This window comes from Engystomops pustulosus, chromosome 7 (genome assembly GCF_040894005.1).
Source record: "Engystomops pustulosus chromosome 7, aEngPut4.maternal, whole genome shotgun sequence".
Classification (NCBI taxonomy): Eukaryota; Metazoa; Chordata; class Amphibia; order Anura; family Leptodactylidae; genus Engystomops; species Engystomops pustulosus.
Genome location: NC_092417.1, coordinates 50,484,400 through 50,509,779, shown reverse-complemented (window position 1 = coordinate 50,509,779; position 25,380 = coordinate 50,484,400). Strand labels below are relative to the sequence as shown.

The window sequence follows — 25,380 nt, the reverse complement described above, 5'->3', positions numbered from 1 at the left end:
TCCAGGCAGGGCCGGGGGGCATGCTACAACCATTATTTTTACTCACACAAGAAGACAAGACAATGCTTTGCCGCTTCTCCTTTATCCTTTTTGGAAGCAGCCGGAACTGCTCAGCAATCTACACACAAAATCTTAGCTATATGGAAATTTTATAACTTAGAGATCACTCATATGGTTTGAAAGTGCTGTACATTAGCTCCCCATAGAATAGAAGAAGCTACGCAGTACTGATTGATACGCGTTTACGTACCAATTTAGATACAGCTATGACTAACAGTTACTTATTAGGGTCACGGACTAGACTCCTTAGCCCAAATATAAAGCAATATACAGGCGGTCCCCTACTTAAGGACAGCCAACTTACAGACGACCCCTAGTTACAGATGGACTCCTCTGCCCCCTGTGACCTCTGGTGAAGCTCTCCGGATGCTTAATTATAGTCCCAGGCTGCAATGATCAGCTGTAAGGTGTCTGTAATTAAGTTTTAACGAAAATTTTTAAAATCCAATAGTCACTGGGACACTTTTTTTTTGTCTGGAGCTACAATTATAAAATATACAGTTCCGACTTACAAACCCAAGTAACCTATATTGTACGTAACCTGGGGACTCCATGTATTACAAATTCTATTAAAGCTTTTCTGACAAAACTATGAAACAGATTCATCTGTAACATGCGGCTGCTTCTCTTCATGGGTAAAGTTCCTAATATATTTATTTTTTCAATCGTCAACAAAATCTGTTTCTAAGAAAATGACTGTAGACACCAGCTACTATGGCTAACATTAACATGGTAAAGTACACTAGCTTTTCTCCTATACATAGTAACACATGCCTGGCTACCATCTATACACTAAATGGCCATTAGTGAATGTCAAGCAGCTTTCTAGGAAATGCCAGTGGGAAAAAATAGTAAAGGAACATCTGCTCATGAACACTTCCTCATAAGAAGGGATCATACAGAAAATCACACAAAAATCAGCACTAATGTGAATAAAGTAAACAGGGCTTGTATACTTTGCTGCATCTCAATTGTGAAATATGTTTGGTATTTCCCTAGTACCTGGACTGAAAGCATCATAGTTTCCTTTGGGTCAGCTTTATTATCTTGTCACTTTCCCAGCGTTATTACGGGTTATGTCTGTGTACGTGTATCACAATATAATGACAATGTGCTTTTTATGCAGGTAACAATGACGGTGCAGTTTGTGTGTTTGAGTCTCCGCTCTATACACTTGTTTGTGCAGTGGGAGAGCAGCCGCGGCTCAGGTTCTTTATCAGGAGATATGTATTCATTCTTACTTTAAGAAAACATACTGTCAAAATAAAAAATGATAAACCAGGGACACTTACTCATAGATCAAGGCACCCTATTATGTTTGTCATCCATGGCCGCCTTCCTTCTCAAAACAAAGTTTTAAAATTATGCTAATGAGTCTGAGGGGCCACCCTAGAGCCCCTCTGTGATCTGGCTTTACAGACTGTTACACTGTCTTACCAGCCCCCCTTCACTCCTTCAGCATTCATGCAGTGAGCACTTATCAGTGCTGAGGGAGCAGGGTTATACAGTTTAATACTCTGTAAAGCCAGATCACTAAGCCCCTCCGACTCATTAGCATAATTGTATTAATTGATTTAAGAAGGAAGAAGGCCATGGATAACAAATGTAAGACAATTACTACAGTCACAGTGCCTGGATCTATAAGTAAGTGCCCCTGGTTTATCATGCTAGATTTTGAAGGTATCCGTCACCGGTGCCGTGTGACGGATACCTGCAGAGGCGCCGTGTGACGGATACCTGCAGAGGCGCCGTGTGACGGATACCTGCAGAGGCGCCGTGTGACGGATACCTGCAGAGGCGCCGTGTGACGGATACCTGCAGAGGCGCCGTGTGACGGATACCTGCAGAGGCGCCGTGTGACGGATACCTGCAGAGGTACATTGTGATAGATTATCTATAGAGGTATCATGTGATGGAAATCTGTAGGCCATTGTAGCTATAACACCACTGAGCTATATTTCCTGCACAAAATGGATAACAAATATAAGAAGATTACCACAGTTATGGTGCCTGGATCTATAAGTAACTGTCCCTGGTTTATCATGATGGATTTTGATGGAAGATTAGACACAGCTCATCCTTTATCTTTCAGGTGTCAGAGGGTAAAGGACTAAAAGCTTTTTTACACAAACTGCTTATATAAAAAGGAAAGGCAAAAAGGAAAAACACAGGAAAGTAAAGGATATTACAAAGTTATTATTATCTTGTGAACTATTCATTTATTTTAAAAAAAACGTTGATTGTTTTGAGACCAATCATCTTGCACCATACAAGCTAAGGGAGCACATACAAACTGATGCAGGCATTTGTGCTCATAGACAACCGTGCTGAGAGTCCCCTTCATGTCCTCTACACCAAATATGTTACAAATGGGAAAATCCATTTAATTATTATTGGGAGAACATTCTTCTTTGCTTGTATTCATGTATATTTACAACGATAACCACAAGACCTTTAAGGGGTGGAGACTAGCACTTGAAGGGGTATTCTTGTCTGGGTATTCACATTCAGTTTCATTAATCTCCCATATAAAAACATTTCTTTAATTAGCTATTTTTAGAAAAAAATGTTCCTGTGTGAAGATAATTTCTCATATATGTAGTGATATGGTCCCTTAGAAACAAGACTGTGTCCATGGATACGGCCACCTCTGCTGGAGGGATTGAACAAGGAAACAAAGTTTCGGAATATTAAATGTTCGGGAGTTACTGTATGTCCCACAGCCGTCCTGTGGTAATAATTACTGAATTCAGGGGCCCAGGCAGGGCTCAATAGTGCATGTCTGGCCACTGCTGTCAAAATGCAAGGTGGTCGTATCCAAGGAAGCCATCTCGTTTTTAAGGGACAACATGGCTACATTTATAAGAAATTATCTTCACACAGGAGAATTTTTTTTAATAACATCCAATTGAAGAAATGTTTACCATATGGCAGATGAATTTAATTAAATGTGAATGCCCATATGGGAATACCTACCACATTATCCAATAGGTCTCAAGTCTGGAGATTTTTTTTTATATCCTCTTATATACCAGCCGGATAATTGCTTTAACATCTTGAGAGTTAAAAACTTCAAAAGAAAGAAAAAGGAAGAAACTCCTTGCAGTCAGTGCAGCTGGATCCCTCACATCATCAACTTGAACTGGCTGCCATCCCAAAGAGCTCTTGCCACCGGCCTTGGCTTCTGCAAGGTGTTCATCTGAGAGCGTGCAAGCACAGGGAGACAACACGATGCAGGTGCGGTGTCCTTGATATCTCCAAGTGTGCGCACAATAAAAAGCATTATTCACCACAACACCCAGCTGGCAGTGATATAACTGGTTAACACAAAGCAGACTGCTGGAGGATTATACCATACCTGAAGAAGGTCGCTGAGATCAAGTAACATATCTGGGAGGAAAGTCAAGGAAATACAGTGTAGACACAAAGGCTTCTTGTCGTCTGTTAAACGAAAGAGGGATAATCCTGAACAATTTTACTATAAATTACCACTACAAATTTCCCAAACAACAGTAAAAACAAGTAGAAAACTGGACTCAAGCAGATTTATAGTCTTTATTAAAAATAAAAAGAAGAAAAAAAAAGTATTCTAGTTGGAATCTGAGCTGGAAAGGCTCCTTCCACTCTACATGTGTTCCCGCTCACCGCAGATTCACAACACTTTTCCCATCTGTCCCACATACAGTTACACAAAGAAAAAAAGAACTAAATGGGGAGAATCAGGTTGTGGGGAAAAATAAAGAAGAACACAAATTAAAATGAATTATATATTGTCTAGACTTGGCAAGGAAACACCTCCATCAGCCTTTCCCCAAACTCTTATTATATGTACTAGTGGCGGATGGGCAAGAAGATTGAGTTGAAATAGATGTCCCCTCAATAGGCATTAAAACAGAAGAACTAAATCCAAACAAAGGCTACATGTACATTAATGTGTGTTCTTTACGAGTCCCAAACAGGGGAACATGATCCCTTGGAAAAAGATCTTTCGAGGCCCAGATAGTCAGGTGAGGTATGGTGCCATGGGATCCACAACAATGTGTATGAGCTCATAGAAAGTCATAGGGGCATGTATGCTACAGCTACCACACCACCCCAAAACATGGTTATGGGAGCGATTATGTAAACTATGTAAAGCTCCCTGCACTCAAACGTTATTTGTTGATTCAACGAAAAGCACACAGACAAGTCTTAGAAACGTCTTCTAGTAATATGCCCAAGGGTCATGTCATAAATGGATACTTAAGAAACATAGGAATTCCATATACTGCAACCCGGCTCTGTGGTGTGGAGTGATCACCCCTAAAGCAATATTTACTAGGGATAAAAATCTTCATACTAGCTCAGGAGGAACATCGCATTATCATAGCCACAGTGTGATCCAGCCTGCAATAGGCAGCGTGCATGCGTATGGTAAATTCTGCACATGGCACCTTGTGGTTTAGTCACACTTGTCATTTTCACTACGATGAGGGACTGATAATCTCAGCATTTTTATCTGCATGGGGCTGGGAGCAGTCCTGGATATAGCAACACACATGTAGACACTGCCAGGTACTGCAAAGAAAGGTGCTGGAAAGTATTGCTGATGAGTCTGACCCAAACCACACTGGACCACATTGACTGGATTTTCTACAGAACCCAGTTGACCTTGTATGTTCCCAGGGAGCCTCCTACTTACAGTATATTCTCTCCAGGTACGGCATTACCAGTCTACAAGTCCCTAGGAGTAAAGTGACTGTAAAGCGGACTTTCTGCGGTCAGCCTGCAGCATGAAGGGGTTAAGATATTCCTGCTGCCGCTCTGCAGAGTGATCCTCTTGTCGGTGGATGTGATGAATTGCTGTTCTGTATCCTGTGTTCTCCACTAAATAATGATTCAGAAATGGGCACGCTGCCTGGCAATTGTCTTCCCTTCATGCATATTGTAATTTTATTTATTTTACAACACAAGCACAGATTTAAATATACATATTAAATACTGAATTTGCTTACATTAGGCCCGAGAAAATGCCACAGTATTCAACTACAGTGCGGTCCCCACACATACAATGTGCAGGGAATATGAACCATCATCAGGAAAGAGTCTCCCGACATCCCTGCATCAGGTATTTGCTTGTTGGAAATATATTCTCTCAAAAGCCGTAACAGCAATAAAAAGTGAATCCTGTACAAGAAATGAGAATAGTCATAGATCTTTCAAGAAATCACAGGTGAAGAGATCCAGCACTCATTCATGAAGAGTTAAAAAATCCATTTTCTTTATTGAACGTTGTTAAAAGATTTAGAGAAATGTACAAAAATAGAAAAAAGTGAATGTAAGCTTACATGTCAAAAGTAAAAATACACAGATGGACCTACGCGTTTCGGACGCTGTATATTCCGTCCTTAGTCATGGTCTGGCGTGTACTGTGTATGAAGGATTTTTAAAGTGGATGTTGGGCGTGGGTAAGCTTGTGATGCGCTTGCGTGTGGTTTGTAAATGGATTGGTGGTTGGGCCCATAGTAGGAATGGACACAAAATTAATGGAAGATATATAGACACTATTGGCATAGTAGTACCCTAATATAAATACATTGTGTCCGACCTGTTATTTAGTCCTGCAGGTGCTCGTGTATCCAATTTTAGTATCCAGAATATCTCCCTATTGCGGAGCTTGCGGATTTTGTCTCCTCCTCGTTTGGGGGTGGAGACCCTTTCTATAGCTGTCACTCGCAGGGTGGTAGTATTACCTTGGTGGAGATTTAAGAAGTGTTTAGATAGGCAAGACATGCCTCTATTGAAACTGTGATCTTTTCTCGTGGCATCTCGTACATGCTCTGATATTCTGATTTTCAATGGTCGTATAGTAGAACCCACATATTGGATTTTACATGCAGTACAGGTAGCCAAATATATGACATAACGGGTATTACAGTTATTCATAGATAGAATGTTATATGTGTGATCTGAGCCAACAGAAGAGAAAGTTTTGGTGGATGAAATATATGAACATGCATTACATCTGGTTCCTCCGCAAGGGTAGGAGCCTTTTACATTTAGCCATGTTTCTGAATGCATGTCTTTCTGGCTCAGATACACAGAGGGTGAAAGGATATCACCTATAGAGGTAGCTTTCCGAGCCACAAACCGACATCCATTTTTTAAGATGTCATACAGTTTGTGATCTCCTGTCAAGATCGGCAGGTAAGTTTTCACAATATTTACTATTTTGTAATATTCATTACTATATGGAGTAGAAAATACTACCTGTTGTGGTTCATTATTGGAATATTTACTTGCTTCTACTAGTAAAGATGATCTGTCTTTGTTTGTGGCTTTTTTCTCTGCAATATTAATGGTATGACTATTGTAACCTCTATGTAAGAGGCGTTGTCTCATAACTTTACATTCTGATTTAAAAGTATGGTCATCACTACAGCTCCTACGGGCTCTAATGAATTCTCCCACCGGTAGGTTTTGAGTGACATGTTTGGGATCAGGGCCGGCTCCAGGTTTCAGTGGGCCCCTGGGCAGCAGAGCCTCATTGGGCCCTTTTGCAGTGAACTCATTTAGGGTGAAGATACACGGTGCGTTTTGGTTGCGTTTACACTGCATTTTGTAAATATTAATAGTAATGTAATCAGGCAAATCACCTCAGCTGTTGTAATGCGTTTCAAAATGCAATGAAAACGCAACCCAAATGCACCGTGTGACCGCCACCTAAAAACACATAAACTACAGCCCCTATGGAATAATTATATACAGTCCCCATGGCTGAACACTGAGAACTTACATCAAGAAGAACTAGTGTTAGTATATACAGTTCTCCCTCCAGCACCCGGCATACTTGAACAAGTTAGGACCCCAGTATGATCTGAAGGAGAGGGGAGAGAAGGGGAGCCTTGCAGGACTACAAGTGCCAGCCTAGAGGAGAGGAGGTTTGAAGAGGAGATCTGGAGGCCTAGTTCATTCAGGACTACAACTTACAGCATGTCCAGGATGAGAGTGGGAGGCCCTGTTCATGCAGGACTACAACTCTCAGCATGTCCTGCAGGAGGGTGGGGCTGGTTCATGCAGGACTACAACTCCCAGCATATCCTGGAGGATGGGAACTGGTTCATGCAGGACTACATCTTCCAGCATGTGCAGGATGAGGGTGGGACGCCTGGTTCATGCAGGACTACAACTCTCAGCATGTCCTGGAGGAGGGTGGGGCTGGTTCATGCAGGACTACAACTCCCAGTATATCCTGGAGGATGGGAACTGGTTCATGCAGGACTACAACTTTCAGCATGTCAAAGATGAGGGTGGGAGGCCTGGTTCATACAGGAATACAACTCCCAGCATGTACTGGAGGAGAGGGAAGTCTGGCTCATGCTGGATTACAACTACCAGCATGCCCTGGAGGATATGGGGGGCTGGTTCCTACAGGACTACAACTCTCAGCATGTCCTACAAAACAAGGGGAGGCCTGACTCCTGAAGAACTCCTTTCAGGTTCTGGAAAAGAGGGGCAGAGCATGGGAAAAACTACCCCACTATGCTGCAGGAGCTCTAATTGGAGCTGAAGTTATGCTGCAAGGCTCTTACCATCACCTAGTATGTGGGCAAGTTGCAGAGCAGGTCTGTGTGCAGCACTTCCTCGCTGACATCCTCCTCCACACATCGTTCTCATCCCAGTGCAGGCTGCAGCTCCGGAGCTCCAGCACATGGTTCGCTGATCTCCTGGAGGCTGTGGAGGATGCAAAGCGGGAGCCATGGAGGCTTTCTAGTTCTGGGGGATTCAAACCCCTTTACAGCACCACAACCTGCAGGAAATCCCTTTACTAAAGTGCTCCTCTCCCAGGCTGTAGTCTGCCTGCTGTGTTGCTCCCATCCCTGAGAGCCGGCGCCAGCACCTGTCCTGCTGCAGCGCACATGACAAGAAGTGAGAAGTATGAGTGCGGTGGGCCCACGTGACATTGCAAGGCCCCGGCACTTGCCCAGGTATGCCGGGTGCTGGCGCCGGCCATGTTTGGGATGACTACTTTCTGCATGCAATAGCGAATTCCCAGTAGTGGGTTTCCTGTATAAACATGATGTGATGATGTTTTTGTCTGGATGGCCCGTTAAAAGGAGGTCTAGAAAAGGTATGGCATCATTTTCCTGGGTATACGTAAATTGTAGATTGTGAGTATTATTATTAATGTATTTAATGAATTTAGGCACCTGATCTGGGGGACCCTTCCATATAATAAGCAAATCGTCTATGTATCTACCATACCAGGAAATAAATTCCTGGTATGGGTTACTGGCGTTATAAATAAATTGATCTTCCCACATAGATACATAGATATTTGCCAGTGATGGAGAAAAGGAGGATCCCATAGGGCATCCCAGGGTCTGAAAAAAGAAACAACCATCAAATGAAAAATAGTTATTCTTAAGAAGAAATAGGGTCGTGTTCAAGATATAATTTTTTAAATCTGGAGTATATGTAGTATATTTATTCATGGAGTACCTGAGTGCTTCTAGTGACTTGTCATGGGGAATGCACGTATATAGGGCAGAAATATCGCATGCTAGCCATATATGTTGTTCAGACCAATTTTGTTTAGACATAGCATTTAGGACTGATTTAGAATCCTGTAAATAAGCCGGGGTCTGTTTAACAATAGGCTGTAAAAATCTATCTACCCATGTACTGCTATGTCTAAACAAAATTGGTCTGAACAACATATATGGCTAGCATGCGATATTTCTGCCCTATATACGTGCATTCCCCATGACAAGTCACTAGAAGCACTCAGGTACTCCATGAATAAATATACTACATATACTCCAGATTTAAAAAATTATATCTTGAACACGACCCTATTTCTTCTTAAGAATAACTATTTTTCATTTGATGGTTGTTTCTTTTTTCAGACCCTGGGATGCCCTATGGGATCCTCCTTTTCTCCATCACTGGCAAATATCTATGTATCTATGTGGGAAGATCAATTTATTTATAACGCCAGTAACCCATACCAGGAATTTATTTCCTGGTATGGTAGATACATAGACGATTTGCTTATTATATGGAAGGGTCCCCCAGATCAGGTGCCTAAATTCATTAAATACATTAATAATAATACTCACAATCTACAATTTACGTATACCCAGGAAAATGATGCCATACCTTTTCTAGACCTCCTTTTAACGGGCCATCCAGACAAAAACATCATCACATCATGTTTATACAGGAAACCCACTACTGGGAATTCGCTATTGCATGCAGAAAGTAGTCATCCCAAACATGTCACTCAAAACCTACCGGTGGGAGAATTCATTAGAGCCCGTAGGAGCTGTAGTGATGACCATACTTTTAAATCAGAATGTAAAGTTATGAGACAACGCCTCTTACATAGAGGTTACAATAGTCATACCATTAATATTGCAGAGAAAAAAGCCACAAACAAAGACAGATCATCTTTACTAGTAGAAGCAAGTAAATATTCCAATAATGAACCACAACAGGTAGTATTTTCTACTCCATATAGTAATGAATATTACAAAATAGTAAATATTGTGAAAACTTACCTGCCGATCTTGACAGGAGATCACAAACTGTATGACATCTTAAAAAATGGATGTCGGTTTGTGGCTCGGAAAGCTACCTCTATAGGTGATATCCTTTCACCCTCTGTGTATCTGAGCCAGAAAGACATGCATTCAGAAACATGGCTAAATGTAAAAGGCTCCTACCCTTGCGGAGGAACCAGATGTAATGCATGTTCATATATTTCATCCACCAAAACTTTCTCTTCTGTTGGCTCAGATCACACATATAACATTCTATCTATGAATAACTGTAATACCCGTTATGTCATATATTTGGCTACCTGTACTGCATGTAAAATCCAATATGTGGGTTCTACTATACGACCATTGAAAATCAGAATATCAGAGCATGTACGAGATGCCACGAGAAAAGATCACAGTTTCAATAGAGGCATGTCTTGCCTATCTAAACACTTCTTAAATCTCCACCAAGGTAATACTACCACCCTGCGAGTGACAGCTATAGAAAGGGTCTCCACCCCCAAACGAGGAGGAGACAAAATCCGTAAGCTCCGCAATAGGGAGATATTCTGGATACTAAAATTGGATACACGAGCACCTGCAGGACTAAATAACAGGTCGGACACAATGTATTTATATTAGGGTACTACTATGCCAATAGTGTCTATATATCTTCCATTAATTTTGTGTCCATTCCTACTATGGGCCCAACCACCAATCCATTTACAAACCACACGCAAGCGCATCACAAGCTTACCCACGCCCAACATCCACTTTAAAAATCCTTCATACACAGTACACGCCAGACCATGACTAAGGACGGAATATACAGCGTCCGAAACGCGTAGGTCCATCTGTGTATTTTTACTTTTGACATGTAAGCTTACATTCACTTTTTTCTATTTTTGTACATTTCTCTAAATCTTTTAACAACGTTCAATAAAGAAAATGGATTTTTTAACTCTTCATGAATGAGTGCTGGATCTCTTCACCTGTGATTTCTATCTGACCTGAGCCGACACAGGATTTTCTGTTTCTCTGGATCCCGGGCACCGTTCACACTTGATGCAGTAGATGTTTGCCGCTATGGATGGGTGAGCTGTACTTATTTCTTTCTCGCTGTTTCACATAGATCTTTCAAATGTGTCCAAAATACTAAAACAATGCATCTTTGCCTGGCCACCACCCCATGGTCCACCGCTACAAGAAGGGCTACAGGTATTATCAGAGAACAGGGGTCGTAAAGACAATTACGTAGGAAGCTGAGGAACAGAAGTAACCGGTGACTCAAGCCACCTGAACCATATGGCATGAAACCTCCACTCTCTTTCTATGAATAAAGATAAATTTTTGGAGCCACGGATGACCGGTGAGTGGGTGGACATCCAGAACAGTGCCACAGGTTTTTAGCACATTACAAGGTCTTAATAAGGACGGCCGTCTCCATGGTGGATTAGAATGGTTCTGGATACACCAGGAGAAGCACACCTTGGAATCCTCTGGGACAGCTACACACATCTTATTGAAGAGAAACTCATGGACCTGCTCCCAAAATCCCTTGATGACAGGACCGGACGATAAGAGATAGAGGAAGGTACACAAAGTCTCAGCACACTTGGGGTAAGGGTCTGGAATAACGTGTCAAAACTTAATAACACTAGCTGTTGTCAAATATAAACTTACAAGACATTTGATTCAGATACACCGGCTGCTCTGAAAATGACTTGCTTTAAAGAAATCTGGATTTTTGGGATCTTCCGAGATCAGCTTTTTTTTTTTGCTGGAAACTAGAAAAACATGACAATTGAGCCATATGTAACTATGTAACAATGCATTTTGGTATTTAGGAACCAATTAAAGGGAACCTGTCATCAGGAGCCCTTTTTCTGGCTTCCCCATAGAGAATAGTGTGCACATTGACAGTGTTGTTCCAATAAAAAAGTTAGATGAAAGTTTACCTTTGTCTCTGCAGAGCAGTGTCCTATGGGAGTGGCCAGTGAGTATTTGTCCCGTCCCTACACCCTCATGAAACTGCTCCGTCATACGTCTATTTCAAATAGGAAAGGTTATTGGTATTTTTTTTCAAATTTGAAATAGACGCATTACAGAGCAGTTTCGTGGGGGTGGGGGAGACCACTCCTCACTGGCCACTCCAAAAGAACACTGCTCTGCAATCTGAAAAGGCCAGTTTTATTATAAAAAAAAAAATATTTGGCAATGTGCACACTATTCTCTATGGGGACATAGGGAAGCCATAAATAGGGCTCCTCATGACAGGTTCCCTTTAATGTAATGTGCCACCGTCTCCCCTTTGGAAGTGCCATCTCCTGTGTGTTTCTGGTTTTGGGACACTCCATCCTTCTGCATTACATGACGAGAACTATAGAGTCTGCAGTCAGAGACAGAGCTGGCTGTTTAGAATGCAACAAACACAAAAGGATGTTGCAATATGGTGCCTTATGGGGATGATCAAAATTGGCTAGTTACACAGTAGACAAATGGACCAGGTAGTTGAAGTCTATCTACTGTCAGGGTGTTTGATCAGAAAGCATGGAGAGCAGAGACAAACATGCATGTTGATAGAGAGGGAAAGTCAAACTGCTAGTCTGTATGGCCAGCTTCAGATGCCCATAACATGCCCATGGCAAGCATGGCACCATTCCCCACTTGACATCTGGAGCAGGGAAGTTAACCAATCTCTGGCATTAGCAGTCGCTTGCCTTTCAATTATGATGTGCCCCTTGTGGCCAAGGACCGGTTCAGTGGCCACAGGTAGAAAGGACACGACCAACACCAAGGAACAGTGGAAGTCATGGGAAGGAGAGGTAGAGCAAGTAGGTTTTTTTTCCATATTTTATTTTACAAAACCTTTTGAAAAAGGCCAAGCTTAGCTTAACCACAAGTAGTTTAGGGCTTGTGGCTTTATTATACCTTTCCTAGGAAATGGCAATCACAGCTGCAGTTATTACATTATATACATCTAGCTACGTAAACTTCCATGGGGCTGCAAGAAAGCCCAGAACCAAATTATATTTGCCTGGGTTTCATTGTATAACACAGTGAATTAGCCATTAACTTGTATATGGACATGTTCCAATATAGGGCTAGGAAGTCTTAGTGACACCCTGATGATTCCACCTCTTCCTCCAGACCTGGTATGTCTTATCTTCCCTTATCTGAAATAACATCCTGCTCTTTCTCTGAAGCTTGACATGGTCAAATGTACTGGAAAGCACAGCGAGAGTCAGGGATGATACATACAGACCCTTCCCTTTCAGCGTGAAGCCTTGAGTCATTGAAGAGTTTGCCAATAGCTCACTACATACTGTGTGGGTGAAACATTTCAAAGGAAGGAGTTGTACAAACACGATGGTCTGTGTTCACTTGTAGCAAGCAGAGAGGTCAAGGAACCTTCAGAAATTGGCTCTCCAACAAGCAGATCCTTAATTAAAACCACTGGTTTAATATTGCAGGCTCCGAGGTAGAGCAATCACAGTTCCTAAATAAAGAAAACACACACACATACACAGCCAGGTCCTGAGGAAGGGCAGATGGAAGCAGACACTGCTGCAGATGTGTCCTGGGCAATTAATCGCATGGACCACATTAAGGCTGAGAATACAATCTAACCCATTCACACAATTCAAGAAGAATCCCTCCCATCCCTCAGCAGCATAAAGAGAGGATGACTCAGAGCAATAATGAGCTCATCCCAAACAACGCCATAGGAAGCGGCCGCTAATAGGATGTACAGCAATCTCCACCAGTGCTGCGCCAACCTGGCATATAAAGCCTGACAGCGGTCGGCCACTTAATCGGATTTTGCTTGAGATCTTCCAGACAAATATCATGAACCACAACATTTTAATCGGTAATGTAGTTCAATGCAGCGCTCCCCGGTGACCGTAATTACACATTACACAATTAAACAATGTATCAAAATACATTCGAGGAAAAAAAATATACAAGATACTGGTGGCGCAGATGTGGGAGGTAACAGCCATACTAGGAAGCTTATATCTTATGCTGCTCTTACCAACAAGTAGACATCCTCAAACCCACCCACTCCTTTTACATGCTTATTTTTGCCCTTGGTTTCCATTTAATACACATATTATAACCTACCCCTACTGATCCTGCAAAAATAAAAAGAAATGGCACAGCACTGTACTGGTGAGGGTCCAACTGCTGGGACCCCAACCTATAAGACCGGCAGGTCCAGAAATCCAGAGCACAGGGATCCTGCTCTTTATAATGAGTGGAGTAACAGGTTGAGCTAATGAATTCAATAAGACGGGAGCATTGGAAATTACCAAGCACTCCACCTTCATTCACTGTCTACGTGAGTGTCAGTGATACCTGAGCGCTGTGCACTACCGATTCCAACACTCCAATAATAGTGAATAGAGCAGCAGGAAGGATGCCGGACTTGCCGCTCCATTTATTTAGTATGGGAGTGTTGGATATTGCTGAGCACAGTGCTCAGATATCAGATAACACTAAAATTCACTGTCTATGTTAGTGCCGTGGATAGTTGTGCTCCGTGAATTATCACTGTATAAATGTATTTATTTCAGATGTTTAGTAGTTACTTTTGTATAGCATTACCATTATAATGAAGCCAGAGAGCCCCCACCCCAGCAGCCAATAGTCAGAGAGCCCCCACCCCAGCAGCTAATAGTCAGAGAGCCCCCACCCCAGCAGCCAATAGTCAGAGAGCCCCCACCCCAGCAGCCAATAGTCAGAGAGCCCCCACCCCAGCAGCCAATAGTCAGAGAGCCCCCACCCCAGCAGCCAATAGTCAGAGAGCCCCCACCCCAGCAGCCAATAGTCAGCACCCTCCCCCCCCCCCCCCCCCCACACACACACCAGCAGCAAATAGTCAGCGCACCCCCACACCGGTAACCAATAGTCAGCGCACCCCCACACCGGTAACCAATAGTCAGCGCCCCCCACCCCAGCAGCCAATAGTCAGATATCCCTCACACCAGCAGCCAATAGTCAGAGAGCCCCCACCCCAGCAGCCAATAGTCAGAGAGCCCCCACCCCAGCAGCCAATAGTCAGAGAGCCCCCACCCCAGCAGCCAATAGTCAGAGAGCCCCCACCCCAGCAGCCAATAGTCAGCACCCTCCCCCCCACACACACACCAGCAAATAGTCAGCGCACCCCCACACCGGTAACCAATAGTCAGCGCCCCCCACCCCAGCAGCCAATAGTCAGCGCCCCCCCCCCCCCCCCCAACACCAGAAGCCAATAGTCACCGCCACCCCCCACACCAGCAGCCAATAGTCAGCGCACCCCCACACCGGTAACCAATAGTCACCGCCCCCCACACCAGTAGCCAATAGTCAGAGAGCCAACACACTAGCAGCCAATAGTCAGAGAGCCCACACGCTAGCAGCCAATAGTCAGAGAGCCCACACGCTAGCAGCCAATAGTCAGAGAGCCCACACGCTAGCAGCCAATAGTCAGAGAGCCCACACGCTAGCAGCCAATAGTCAGAGAGAGGCCACAGCAGCTACAGTTTCCTCCCCACAAGCAGCCAGCCAGAGTGTTCTCACATTTACTCACCTTTACCTGATCGCTTAGAGATACCACAGTCATCTTCCTTACTCCTGTGTGCACTAGATGTACCAGCAGACTCTGAAGCCGGCAGACACTATGTGATCACATCTGCTGACTTCAGAGCCAGCGCACACAGGGGTAAGGCGAGTATCCGAGTACCCTGCCACAATGCTGCACTCCTGTTTAGCACAGAATAAGGGCATGCTGTATAACACAAGGTTGTGGGCTGGATTTGGCCTGCGGGCCTTGTGTTTGACTAACATGATCCAAATACCATAGTGTTCAGGAGCAGCTACTCCACACTACCAGATTTGCATTCCTAAACGCAATTCAAATGCAACATGTGAACACAGCCTTAGTAAGAACTGGATTCTTGATCCCCAGATGGCTGGGGGTTCCTGCCATCAGACACTCAATGATTCCTGTCAACAAAATGGGGGACAAAATGCAAACTTTGTTCAACGCCATTACATTTTCCACTTACAAATCCATGCACCTATTTGCACAATTTTTATTTTGTTGAGAAAGAAGGGGATATTTCTGGTTTTATGCTTCTATTTTGTTTCTCTGCACAGTGATACTATTGGATTCCTATATGTGCTGCCAACTTTGACTGGGCCCAATTGACTATATTAACAATGTTAACATTGATATTAATTATAAGTGAACAAAATAAAAATCCCACCTAAGTTTACATTACATCTACTGATCATACCTGATCACTATATCTTGCTATTGTTCATCTCCCACTTATTTTCTTTGAAGGGAAACTGTCACCAGGAGACCCATTTTTGGCTCCCAAAAATGAGTCTCCAGGTGACAGGTTCCCTTTAACCTTGATCCATTGCAGCAGCATCATATGTAAGAGCAGCATTGATGAATTTTCTAATGTATATCTAAAATCCAGCTCTCTCTTTAACCGGAGGCTCTGTTCCCGCAGTATACTTTTTCCTACAGCTCAGCCTTTATCGATTGTCTGCTCTATGTATATACAAGCCCACTACAAGCCAAGATGGGGGTCTCTACGAGGTCAATCTTTATCACAGCAAATATACAATGATTACTGTAGAAGCACCAAAACCACTAGTAGGGAAAATGCTTATACAGAGACAAATAAGCCTTGGAGAGCGGCTTTGAAATGTCCATATTTCCTCATTATAATACCAGAACAGTGTCGCCCATTAAACTCTCTCTCATAGTGAAGGTTTTATGAAGAGCAGAGGGAGGAGGATCAATGCAGAAGAGTGCAGGGAGCCACTGGAGGGGAAGGCTGACTCAAGCTGCTTGGGCAATTTAAGGATGTGAATCATGCTTACTCCCTTCAGACACATTACACAGAGTCTGAGGGGAGAGAGACAGTGGAGGAGACGGGTGCCCTCCTCCAAACCCAGGGAGATAGCAAACAGGTGTCATAAATCACAGGCCCTGGCAAATGAAACTCTCCCAGGCTGCAGTGTATGGGGAGGACTCATTAATCAGCGCTGCCCTCACAGCAGGTAATGTGGAGCCTCCGCTACTGCTAAACATGCAGCCAGATTACTGCAGACTACTGAGTGTTTAACTCTTCACCAGCCACAGCCTTTATTCCACTGGCAACTCTGCCGTTTGACCATCACATTAGATGAAAATGCAAATGAAAGTCTTACCGTGTATTCACACATGGCAGATTTTGTTGGACGAATAATGCAAAATTCCATCTGAATAGGACTTGCAGATTGTTAATGTCTTATCTCCAGGCTGTATGTTATAGAGCAGGAAGAGCAGAGCAGATTGCAAGTGTAAAGTACACAAGTGGCGTTTTGAACCCATTTTTGGGCCGTTTTTAAGCGGTCCGTTAAAAACCACATTTTTTGAAAACGTAGCCGGTTTTACCATTTATCTTTATTAAAACGGGTCAAAAACCGATGCGTTTTAAAAAAACACATGCTTTTAACTGACTGCTTAAACCGGCACAAAAACGAGTTCAAAATGCCACGTGTGCCGCCGGCCTAAGTGATGTGCTGTTCGTGAACGAGGGGAGGCGGCTCTCCTCAGTGAGCCGATGGCTCACTTAACCCCACCCCTATCCGGCTAACGACGCCCCCTTTAACCCGATACAATTGGGTTTAAAGTGCAGTGGTGTGGGGCGACTGACTGGCCTGCGGCTCCCTACTATATATTTAATAGAGAGCCATTCAGGAGCCGGCTTTTCTAGTGAGTGGAGCCTAATGAGCCAGATCACCAAGAAGAGCCATAATTCCCATCACTACAGGTGTCCTATCTGCAGGCAGCATTTTATAATGGAGGAGGAGCTGAGCAAATTGTAAGTGTCCTATATGCAAGTGGTATGTTACAGAGCAAGAGGAACTGAACAGATTGTAGATAGTGTCCTTTCGGCAGACAGCATGTTATAGAGCATGATGAACTAAGCAGTTCGTAGAAAGTGTCCTATCAAGCATGTTATAGAATAGGAGGAGCTAAGCAGATTGTATACAGTGTCCTATATACAGATGGCATGTTATAGAATAGGAGTAACTGTACATATAGGACACTATGAACAATCGGGATGTAGCAGGTTTTAGAGCATGAGAAGCTAAGCAGATTGTACATAGTGTCTTAGCTGTATGCAGCATGTTTACCAGGACTTTGTGAAATAGAGAGATCAGATATTTCCCATCATCAGTCTACTCAGCTTCTGTAGTTTACACTTTATTTTCATGGTAACAGGTCTGCCTAATCATACAGATATAACCTGTAAAAACTGCAGCAGAACTTCATGACTTGTCTCCAATGCAGTTTTTTCTGTAGACACGAGTGCACCTTACCATAGCAAGTGTGGCTCTCCGGGACCATTGTACAAAAAGATTCACTCTTTGTCTTAAGGAGTCTTTAATTCTTGTTCATGAAGATGGATCAGTGCAGCCACCTTAACCTGGCCGTATCTCCCATAATTTCTGTGTAGTGCTATAGATTATACATGGCCATTCTCATAGACAGCTCACTTTTGCCATATTGGAGTCGCCACATGGCAGCACACATTGCCTGTATGTCTCCGACATTGACCTATACGGCGCTTTGTGTACTAACATTTACATTAGAATTGTGAAAAAAAATTAAAACAAAAATATGATCGTGGAAGAAAAAAAAAATAAATCTTCAAGGACTATGAAAAATTTCTAAATAACCAAAGGCTATAGAAGTCAAATACTGTGCCCAATATATGCTGGTACATCTCCTTGCTATCAGCCACTTCATGCTGACCATAATCTTCTATATTAGGTAGATTAAAGAAACCTCACAATCGCAAAAAAATTCCTGGCTCACCATTAGCATCTCTCAGACACTATTCTATAACTATGACATGTATGAACCTCTTCAAGTTTGGTGTAGATAATCGTACTCTATGACATTATGGAAGGGTCGTTGCATTTCCATCCACCACCAGTTCACAGTATTTCAATTCATGGCAAATGAATCCTCTCCTGAAGCTTTTGTGCACACAGTGAATGTGTCAACAACGTCTGCCACGCAGGCCAGGCCGAAATAACCCCCAGCTAGCAAGACGCCATCCTGCCTCCAAGCAATAACACTTGACAAACATGGGTAAAGTGGCTTTGCTGCGCAGTGAATAGCAGCTTTTGTGCCGTGCCCACCCCCCTTGTCGCTGCACAATGCGCTTGGTGAAATTGTTTACAGTCAGCTTTTTAAAAGGCTCATTAGCCTCCGCAAATTAATCTTTGATGTTTATACACAAGGAGATGAAAGCTCGGAGGTCAAAGAAAATAAAATGTGGAGACCAATACAAAATAACTCCTGTAATGTGTCACAATCCGGGGGCTTCTGAACCCCACCATCACCTACTGCTATTAGTCTCTCACCCCCGGCGTATTCATTCCTCTGGCGCCCACTGTAGAAGGGTACGGTTAGTAAATGCAGCTTCTGGAAGGTCTAAGCCTGTCTGATAGCAGAGGTGTGAACAAGCTGTAAATGAAACAAAACCTCTAGTGTACAGGACAAAATCTGAGATACAACAGGAGCAGCCAGGGCAAATGCCTGCCCCAATGTGTATGGAGAAGGTCTGGAGCAGTGTCTGGAAATAGCCTCTATCCTGCTAAAAATACTCTGTCATAGGTGAAAAAAAAATTCTTTCAATATTTAAATGTATAGAAATAAATATTTAGCAGTTAGGAGCCAAGTTATAAAACTAGAGTCACAAGAAGAAGACACAACATAACATAAACCGCGTCATACATTCACCTACAAAATGCCGGAGGAAACATTCATGTGTCGTAAAATGATCAAAAAACCTAAAACACAGAAGAACCCCCACCCATCTTCTGATCAGAAATCTCCTACTGGCCTTATGTCAGACTAGACAAGAAGCAAACCCCTTTCTTGCACTTCTTCCTCCCCAAAGTATACGCACAGGTCCGCACAGACGCTGTATACACTAAATAGAGGGATGGTAGTAACCAAGACTGTGTGGCAAAATCTTTAATTGCCAAGACTTTCCGCTTCACACAAGTCATTGTTACAGAACACTTTTGAATATTATTTGTATAACATTAGTATCAGAATAATATCACATTGATGTTGCAGAATGTGTAATGGTCCCTGTAGAAAAAGAGGGAAACAGAGATGATGTGTGTTCCCCTCCGGCTTTCTACTACTTGTGGATAGAGTAGCTAAACCTATGGAGCATTTTTTTTATTTTAGGTGATAATCATAAACTTTGTAATATACTACATTAAAGTGGAAATGTAAAGTGTCTTAGTTTAGCTCTGTAATAGCTCTTTTTTTGTGGCAGGACACCACGTTGTCATCATTTCCTAATAGAGCAGCAGATATATAGTGTAGTGTGGTGTGGTAACTCAGGGTGGCCAGACCATCAAATCTGACAATAAACTCGAAAACAAAGGGATATAGAAACCACCAGAGGATGCCAGGATGGCGGCAGGGTAATACCACCTGTGGGTCATTTTTATTCCCGACTTTTACAACCTTTGTCAAGCCCTGAGGGAGCAACAGATTTTATTCACCTGTACTTCTATTTCTACACAAAGACATTAGATGTGATCTCTAACTGGGCTCTGGTAATAAAAGGAGCAGTGTGATGCTGAGTGCTTTCCGCAGCTCTGAAAGGCCGAGCAGGCGGGGAGGAGAAGGCAGCCGCTCTCCCGTATAATCAGGTCCAATTACGGAGAGCATAGCCCTCATGGCAGCGCTCCACAGGAACCATCAGACAGCGGGGCTGGATGGAAGGGCTGCCAGCCCAAAGTCTAGAGGGGATAATAAAGGAAATATGCTTTGCAGAGTAGGAGAACTGCAAACAAAAGGCAGAAGGAACCACAGAAAGGTGCATCTTACTTGTGCATGAAAGATGAGCTCAGCACCAGTGATCTGTACCCCGGCCAAAACTAATCTACAAATATCATCTCTGAAAACAGAAGGAAGAATGAGTCTTGTCCTGCTCATATTATCACAACCCGGGTAATATCGCTCTGGTTTTCTTCCATAATGCTGCCCTATGCAAACACTACAATAATACATTATAAGGTGTCTTTCAGGCAGTCAGAATTGGGCCCTCATCTGGCTGCGCCAATACTGGCCGGATCACGGCCACAGTAGAAGTCTATGGCTCCCGGTAACAGTGCGTTAAGCACACGTGTCACTGGTTACACGCGCCCACCTGCCTGGAGGTAGGGGGGTTGAGGAGCGCCAGGGTGGGGCCCCCCAGCAGCTCTGGGCCCTGGCATGCCCAGTGCTGGCGCCGGCTCTGAGGAGCGCTCACCTCTACCACCTCCTTTTCCTGGCCTTGTTCTCACCCAGGATCCAATCTGGGTCTGAATATACCCTAAATTTATTTCAGTTGTTTATTTCCATTAAACTATACCTCACTGTTTGCGCCTTCCCTCTATGTTATGTCCCAACACCTCATATCACACAGTTACTTTGTCGCACCTTCTATTTGTACAGATAGGTAACGTCTGATGACAGCCTATGTACCATTATTTGCACAGAGTCTTGTACAAATGCTTTGTAGCGGTTCATTTCAGGTTTGGACACTGTTGGTTTTGTCTGGGCTATAACTATAGCAAGCAAAAATCAAAACTGGCCCTAGACCTGCTCAGTTTCAGAAGAAGTCTCAAAAATAAGTACAAGTAACCAGACAACATGACCTCCACCAAAGACAATCCCAGTCTGTAATCATTCATTAGGCAATTGGTTAACGCTCCCGTCCTCCGACAGCCTAACAGTGTGGCGATCAGACACTGTATAGGACTTTCCGGTCTAACTTTTAGCAAGTCTGCCCTAGTTATTTGCACAAAACACTATTCTAAAAATCAAAAAAGGATATTCCTATTGTTCCTAAGGCGCTTAAGCAGCAAATATTAGACTTCACACAGTTTATACTAAGCATCATAACACATGAAAGGTAGGAGGGAAAAACGATGTATAGAAAATGCAAAGCTGAATGAAAAAGCTAAATAAAGGAATAAGGCGGATTCATTTAGTGAAAATTGTTATTCTCCTGTGCACCGCATGCAGAGAGCAACAATACATGTCAGCGGTATAATTCAATGCTGCTATGTTCATAGACACGCACTAAACAGAGGTATTATGCCTTCAAATGTGTCCATTTACCAATATAACTGCACGATCACACCGAGTCCCGAAAATCCAGAATGTTCATTATAAGGAAAGCAGGAACCTACTGCAGCTGCTAAGTATTAAGTGGTTTTAAAAAAAAAAAAAAAAAAAAAATTATAAGTACAATGACAGATTTATCAGCTGTGAAGTTGTGTAAGGTTAATAGAATGTGTGAGCGGCGGGGGGCATTGCCCTCTTCCTCTTCTGTAGGGTTACGTGCCGGTTTATTTCAGGCAAACAATGGGCTCCGCGGGGCACCAGAATGTGACATTAAACTAGGGGGGAAATTTCATATAAACACTTTTTTTCTATTGGGGTTAAAGCTATGGGAAGATCCAGCTGCTGTATATCAGCTATAAATGGGTGGCTACATGTTGTAGTTGCTATTAAAAAATAAAAAAAATAGTACAATAGCTGCAATAGTACAATATTATATACAGATCTATGAGTTGTATCAGAACTATAAACAGTTCTTTTATAGTCTGACATCGCCCCTTTCCATGTCTCCCCTAAAGGCGGAATGAATATAAAGTTAAAAACGCTTTGTTCATTATTTCTGTCCCTTCTTTCTCTTGTAGTGAGCAGTGTTTCTTAAAGTCTTCTCGGGCCTGTACACAGCAGAAAGAGGATTAAGCTTAGATCTATAATTTTTCATTTGAATAAGTTTCTATAAAATATATATTCCTTGGCGGAGCTTTATTAGATGCCAGCAATTAGATGCTAACTAGCAACCGTTCAGGTTGAAGCGTTTCGCTAGTGAGTAGACCCGGGGTAGGAATGCCGGCCACTTAACGCCCACTTGGAGTGGAAGTGGTGCAAAAGAGAAAACTGGTGTAAATCTCCCCCTTTAATCTATTATACCTAAACAATATTTCACTTGTAAATTTAGCTCTGTAAGGAGTTTAGACTAACCAGAGACTGTAAAGAGTTAAAGGGGTATTCCCATGAAGGCAAGATTCTTAAATATACTCAGGAAAACAAAGTAACACATTCACTGTTATTAACAAAACTGCAGCATTTCACAGATATAACAGATATAATCCAATCTCTATCAGTCCTGGTGTAGACAATTTTGGTTGTCCCTGGATCGGACTATAAATCTTCACGCTATGGATGAATAGCTTCAGACTATGAATAGCTTCTGCTGTCTGCACACTGCAGTGCTCTCTGCCTCCTGCCCTCCCCCCTCCATTACAAGACCAGCGCAGACACAGATCTTTCCTGCCGGGAAGCAGCAGTATGCAGAGACTTTCTCTACAAGCTAAAGACAGATAAAGTTTTTTATAGCAGAGCACACTGATGAGGTGAGGTAGCAGAGCTGAGAGTGTCATTGTGTTTTAAGCAGAACTGCACCAGGAGCAGGAGAGGACACAGGAGCAGTGAGAACTTCTCAGTTGCACTCATCACTTCCTGGCCTCCTGCACAATGAATGCTTCTATCAGTTATGGAAGTGCTCATTGGAGTTCGCCCACTGTCAGCAGGGTGCGAACTACAACTCATGGCATGACAGACTGCATGTAGACTGTCAGTGTGGCTTGTGCACCACCGATTCCCCTGTTAGTTGAAATGAATGTGTGCTGCACTTTATGTACATGCTCAGTAGTGAGGCTTCTCTACTACAGATCAAATCTGGAAGGAATGCCCACATTTATTATGTTATTTTATGGTATTTTGTCCGGGAAAACAGGACTATGGAGTCTGTGATCATTTTGTTGTAGCTGGAGCTGATTGAATAGCAAAGAAAAAGCATCCTCACACTTATTATCATAGATTTAGTACATTTTACAAAGTTGGGAACATACTTTTCTGGCTTGTACTGGGTCAGCACGGAGACACAACAGTGCAGAAAGGCCGTAAACACAATGGTTTATATCAATAAAAAAAACAGACCTAATTAAAAATGTATATTTTTAATTTTGCCAACTTTTGCCAAATTATTTGTCTCTGTGGTGAACATCAACAAGCCCTTTCCCTTTTATAGGTTTATGTATACTTTGGATACTCATGGTGAAATTTGGCGGCTCACAAGCTGTAGTAAGTTACCCAAGTCGACATTTAATCAACTCACAGATCATATCGAATAAGACAATGAAGAAGAAATCTAAAATGCATTTTCCAGTGTCCCTTGTACTTTTCTCTAAGAAATGATATTTCCATTGTCAAAAAGGAGAACTCATTATCCTGCAGCTACCACCTTTCTCTTGTGTTTCCTTTGAGGAAGGTCACCCCCAGACCTTGCAATAACACAATCCATGATCATTTCCCGTCCTCTAATTACAACACTATGTCATTTCAGTCCCATCTCTGTGCTTTTACCCCCCAAGATCGACTATAGATCATACTTTGCTATGAATGGTGACAATAAAGGTCATATATAAGGAGTCACAATGCATCCAGCTGTGGAATCACAAAAAGCAAGAAATTCTAGCCGGAAACTATAACTTCTACACTGAAAGCATGCAAACAAAACAAAACACAAACACTTTGGAAAAAAAACTGTGTAAAAAACAACATACATATTGTTTGAAAAATTATTAAAATCTATCCAAATAATTCAAAATGGAAAATGCAAGCTACTGCAATGAATAGTATCACACACAACAATATTCCAAACGGTCCTGCCATCTGATTGCTGGGGTGTACTGTCCAATCTTGAAGGTCTAGATGGCGAACCTTAGAGACCGAGTGCCCAAACTACAACCAAAAGCCACATATTTTTCACAAAATGCCAAATGCTAATTTAAAGTAACTTATTGCTCCCTGCTGTGTTACAGATTCGAACGTATTGGCGTCCTGAAGACACCAATACAGTAGAAAGATGGAGAAGTTCGGATTATTATTGAAGCTTCCCTCTAAGGTCCCCTTAACAGAATGAATTGCAGGCCCTGAGAAGGGGCTTCAATGATAATCCAGTTCTGCCCACTCCTCCTTGCTCCTCCCTTACTCTTCAAGTCACTTTAAAATAGTGCTGAACATGGCACGTTCTGGGGTGCCTGTGACTGCAGGAGGAGGAGTCCTGAATGGTGACCTTTGTGCTGGGTGATGGCCTGGGTGCACACAGAGAGGGCTCCGAGTGCCACCCGTGCCATAGGTTCGCCACCACTGGTCTAGACTAAAGTCATCCTAAGGATCTAGGGAAGAAATTTACTATTAAAATCAAGTACAATAAGCCAGGTTTGATTTTGAGCCAGGATGGGGCTCTGTTAACACCCCATGTGCCCTTCTGGCTCATTATCATAATTATATAAGATGATATTAGAAGGTAGGAGTCCATGGATAACAAATATGAGAGCATTACCATAGTCACAGTGACTGGATCTATGAGTACGTGTCCCTGGATTATCATGTTTGGAGATGCTAGGCATCCTTTAAGTGTCAGGATGGATTATTTGCTGTGCATACCGTCTATAAATTATCAATATATTTTCATCATATTATGTTCTTGCTTGGGCCGCAAACAAGTCTCCACAATCCGCTCAGGCACCGATGCCTCGCAGCCTTGAGCTTGAGCCCGCAGACGTGCAGATAGCTTGACTGATTAACACATCCCAAAAGAAAAATTTGGAGGGTTTCAGGCAACCTTGTACATATTTTGAGTCC

At 42.8% G+C, this 25,380-nt stretch overlaps 1 protein-coding gene across 3 annotated transcripts in view; it reads right to left on the bottom strand.

Annotated features, from left to right (window-relative positions):
* BRF1 (BRF1 general transcription factor IIIB subunit) overlaps positions 1 to 25,380 on the bottom strand; it is a 216,706-nt gene that overhangs the window by 145,549 nt on the left and 45,777 nt on the right. For all 3 annotated transcript variants that reach the window (XM_072115866.1, XM_072115867.1, XM_072115868.1), the window contains exon 4: positions 3,419 to 3,450. In XM_072115866.1, the coding sequence (XP_071971967.1) occupies positions 3,419 to 3,450 (32 nt within the window). The remainder of the gene's footprint in view (positions 1 to 3,418; positions 3,451 to 25,380) is intronic.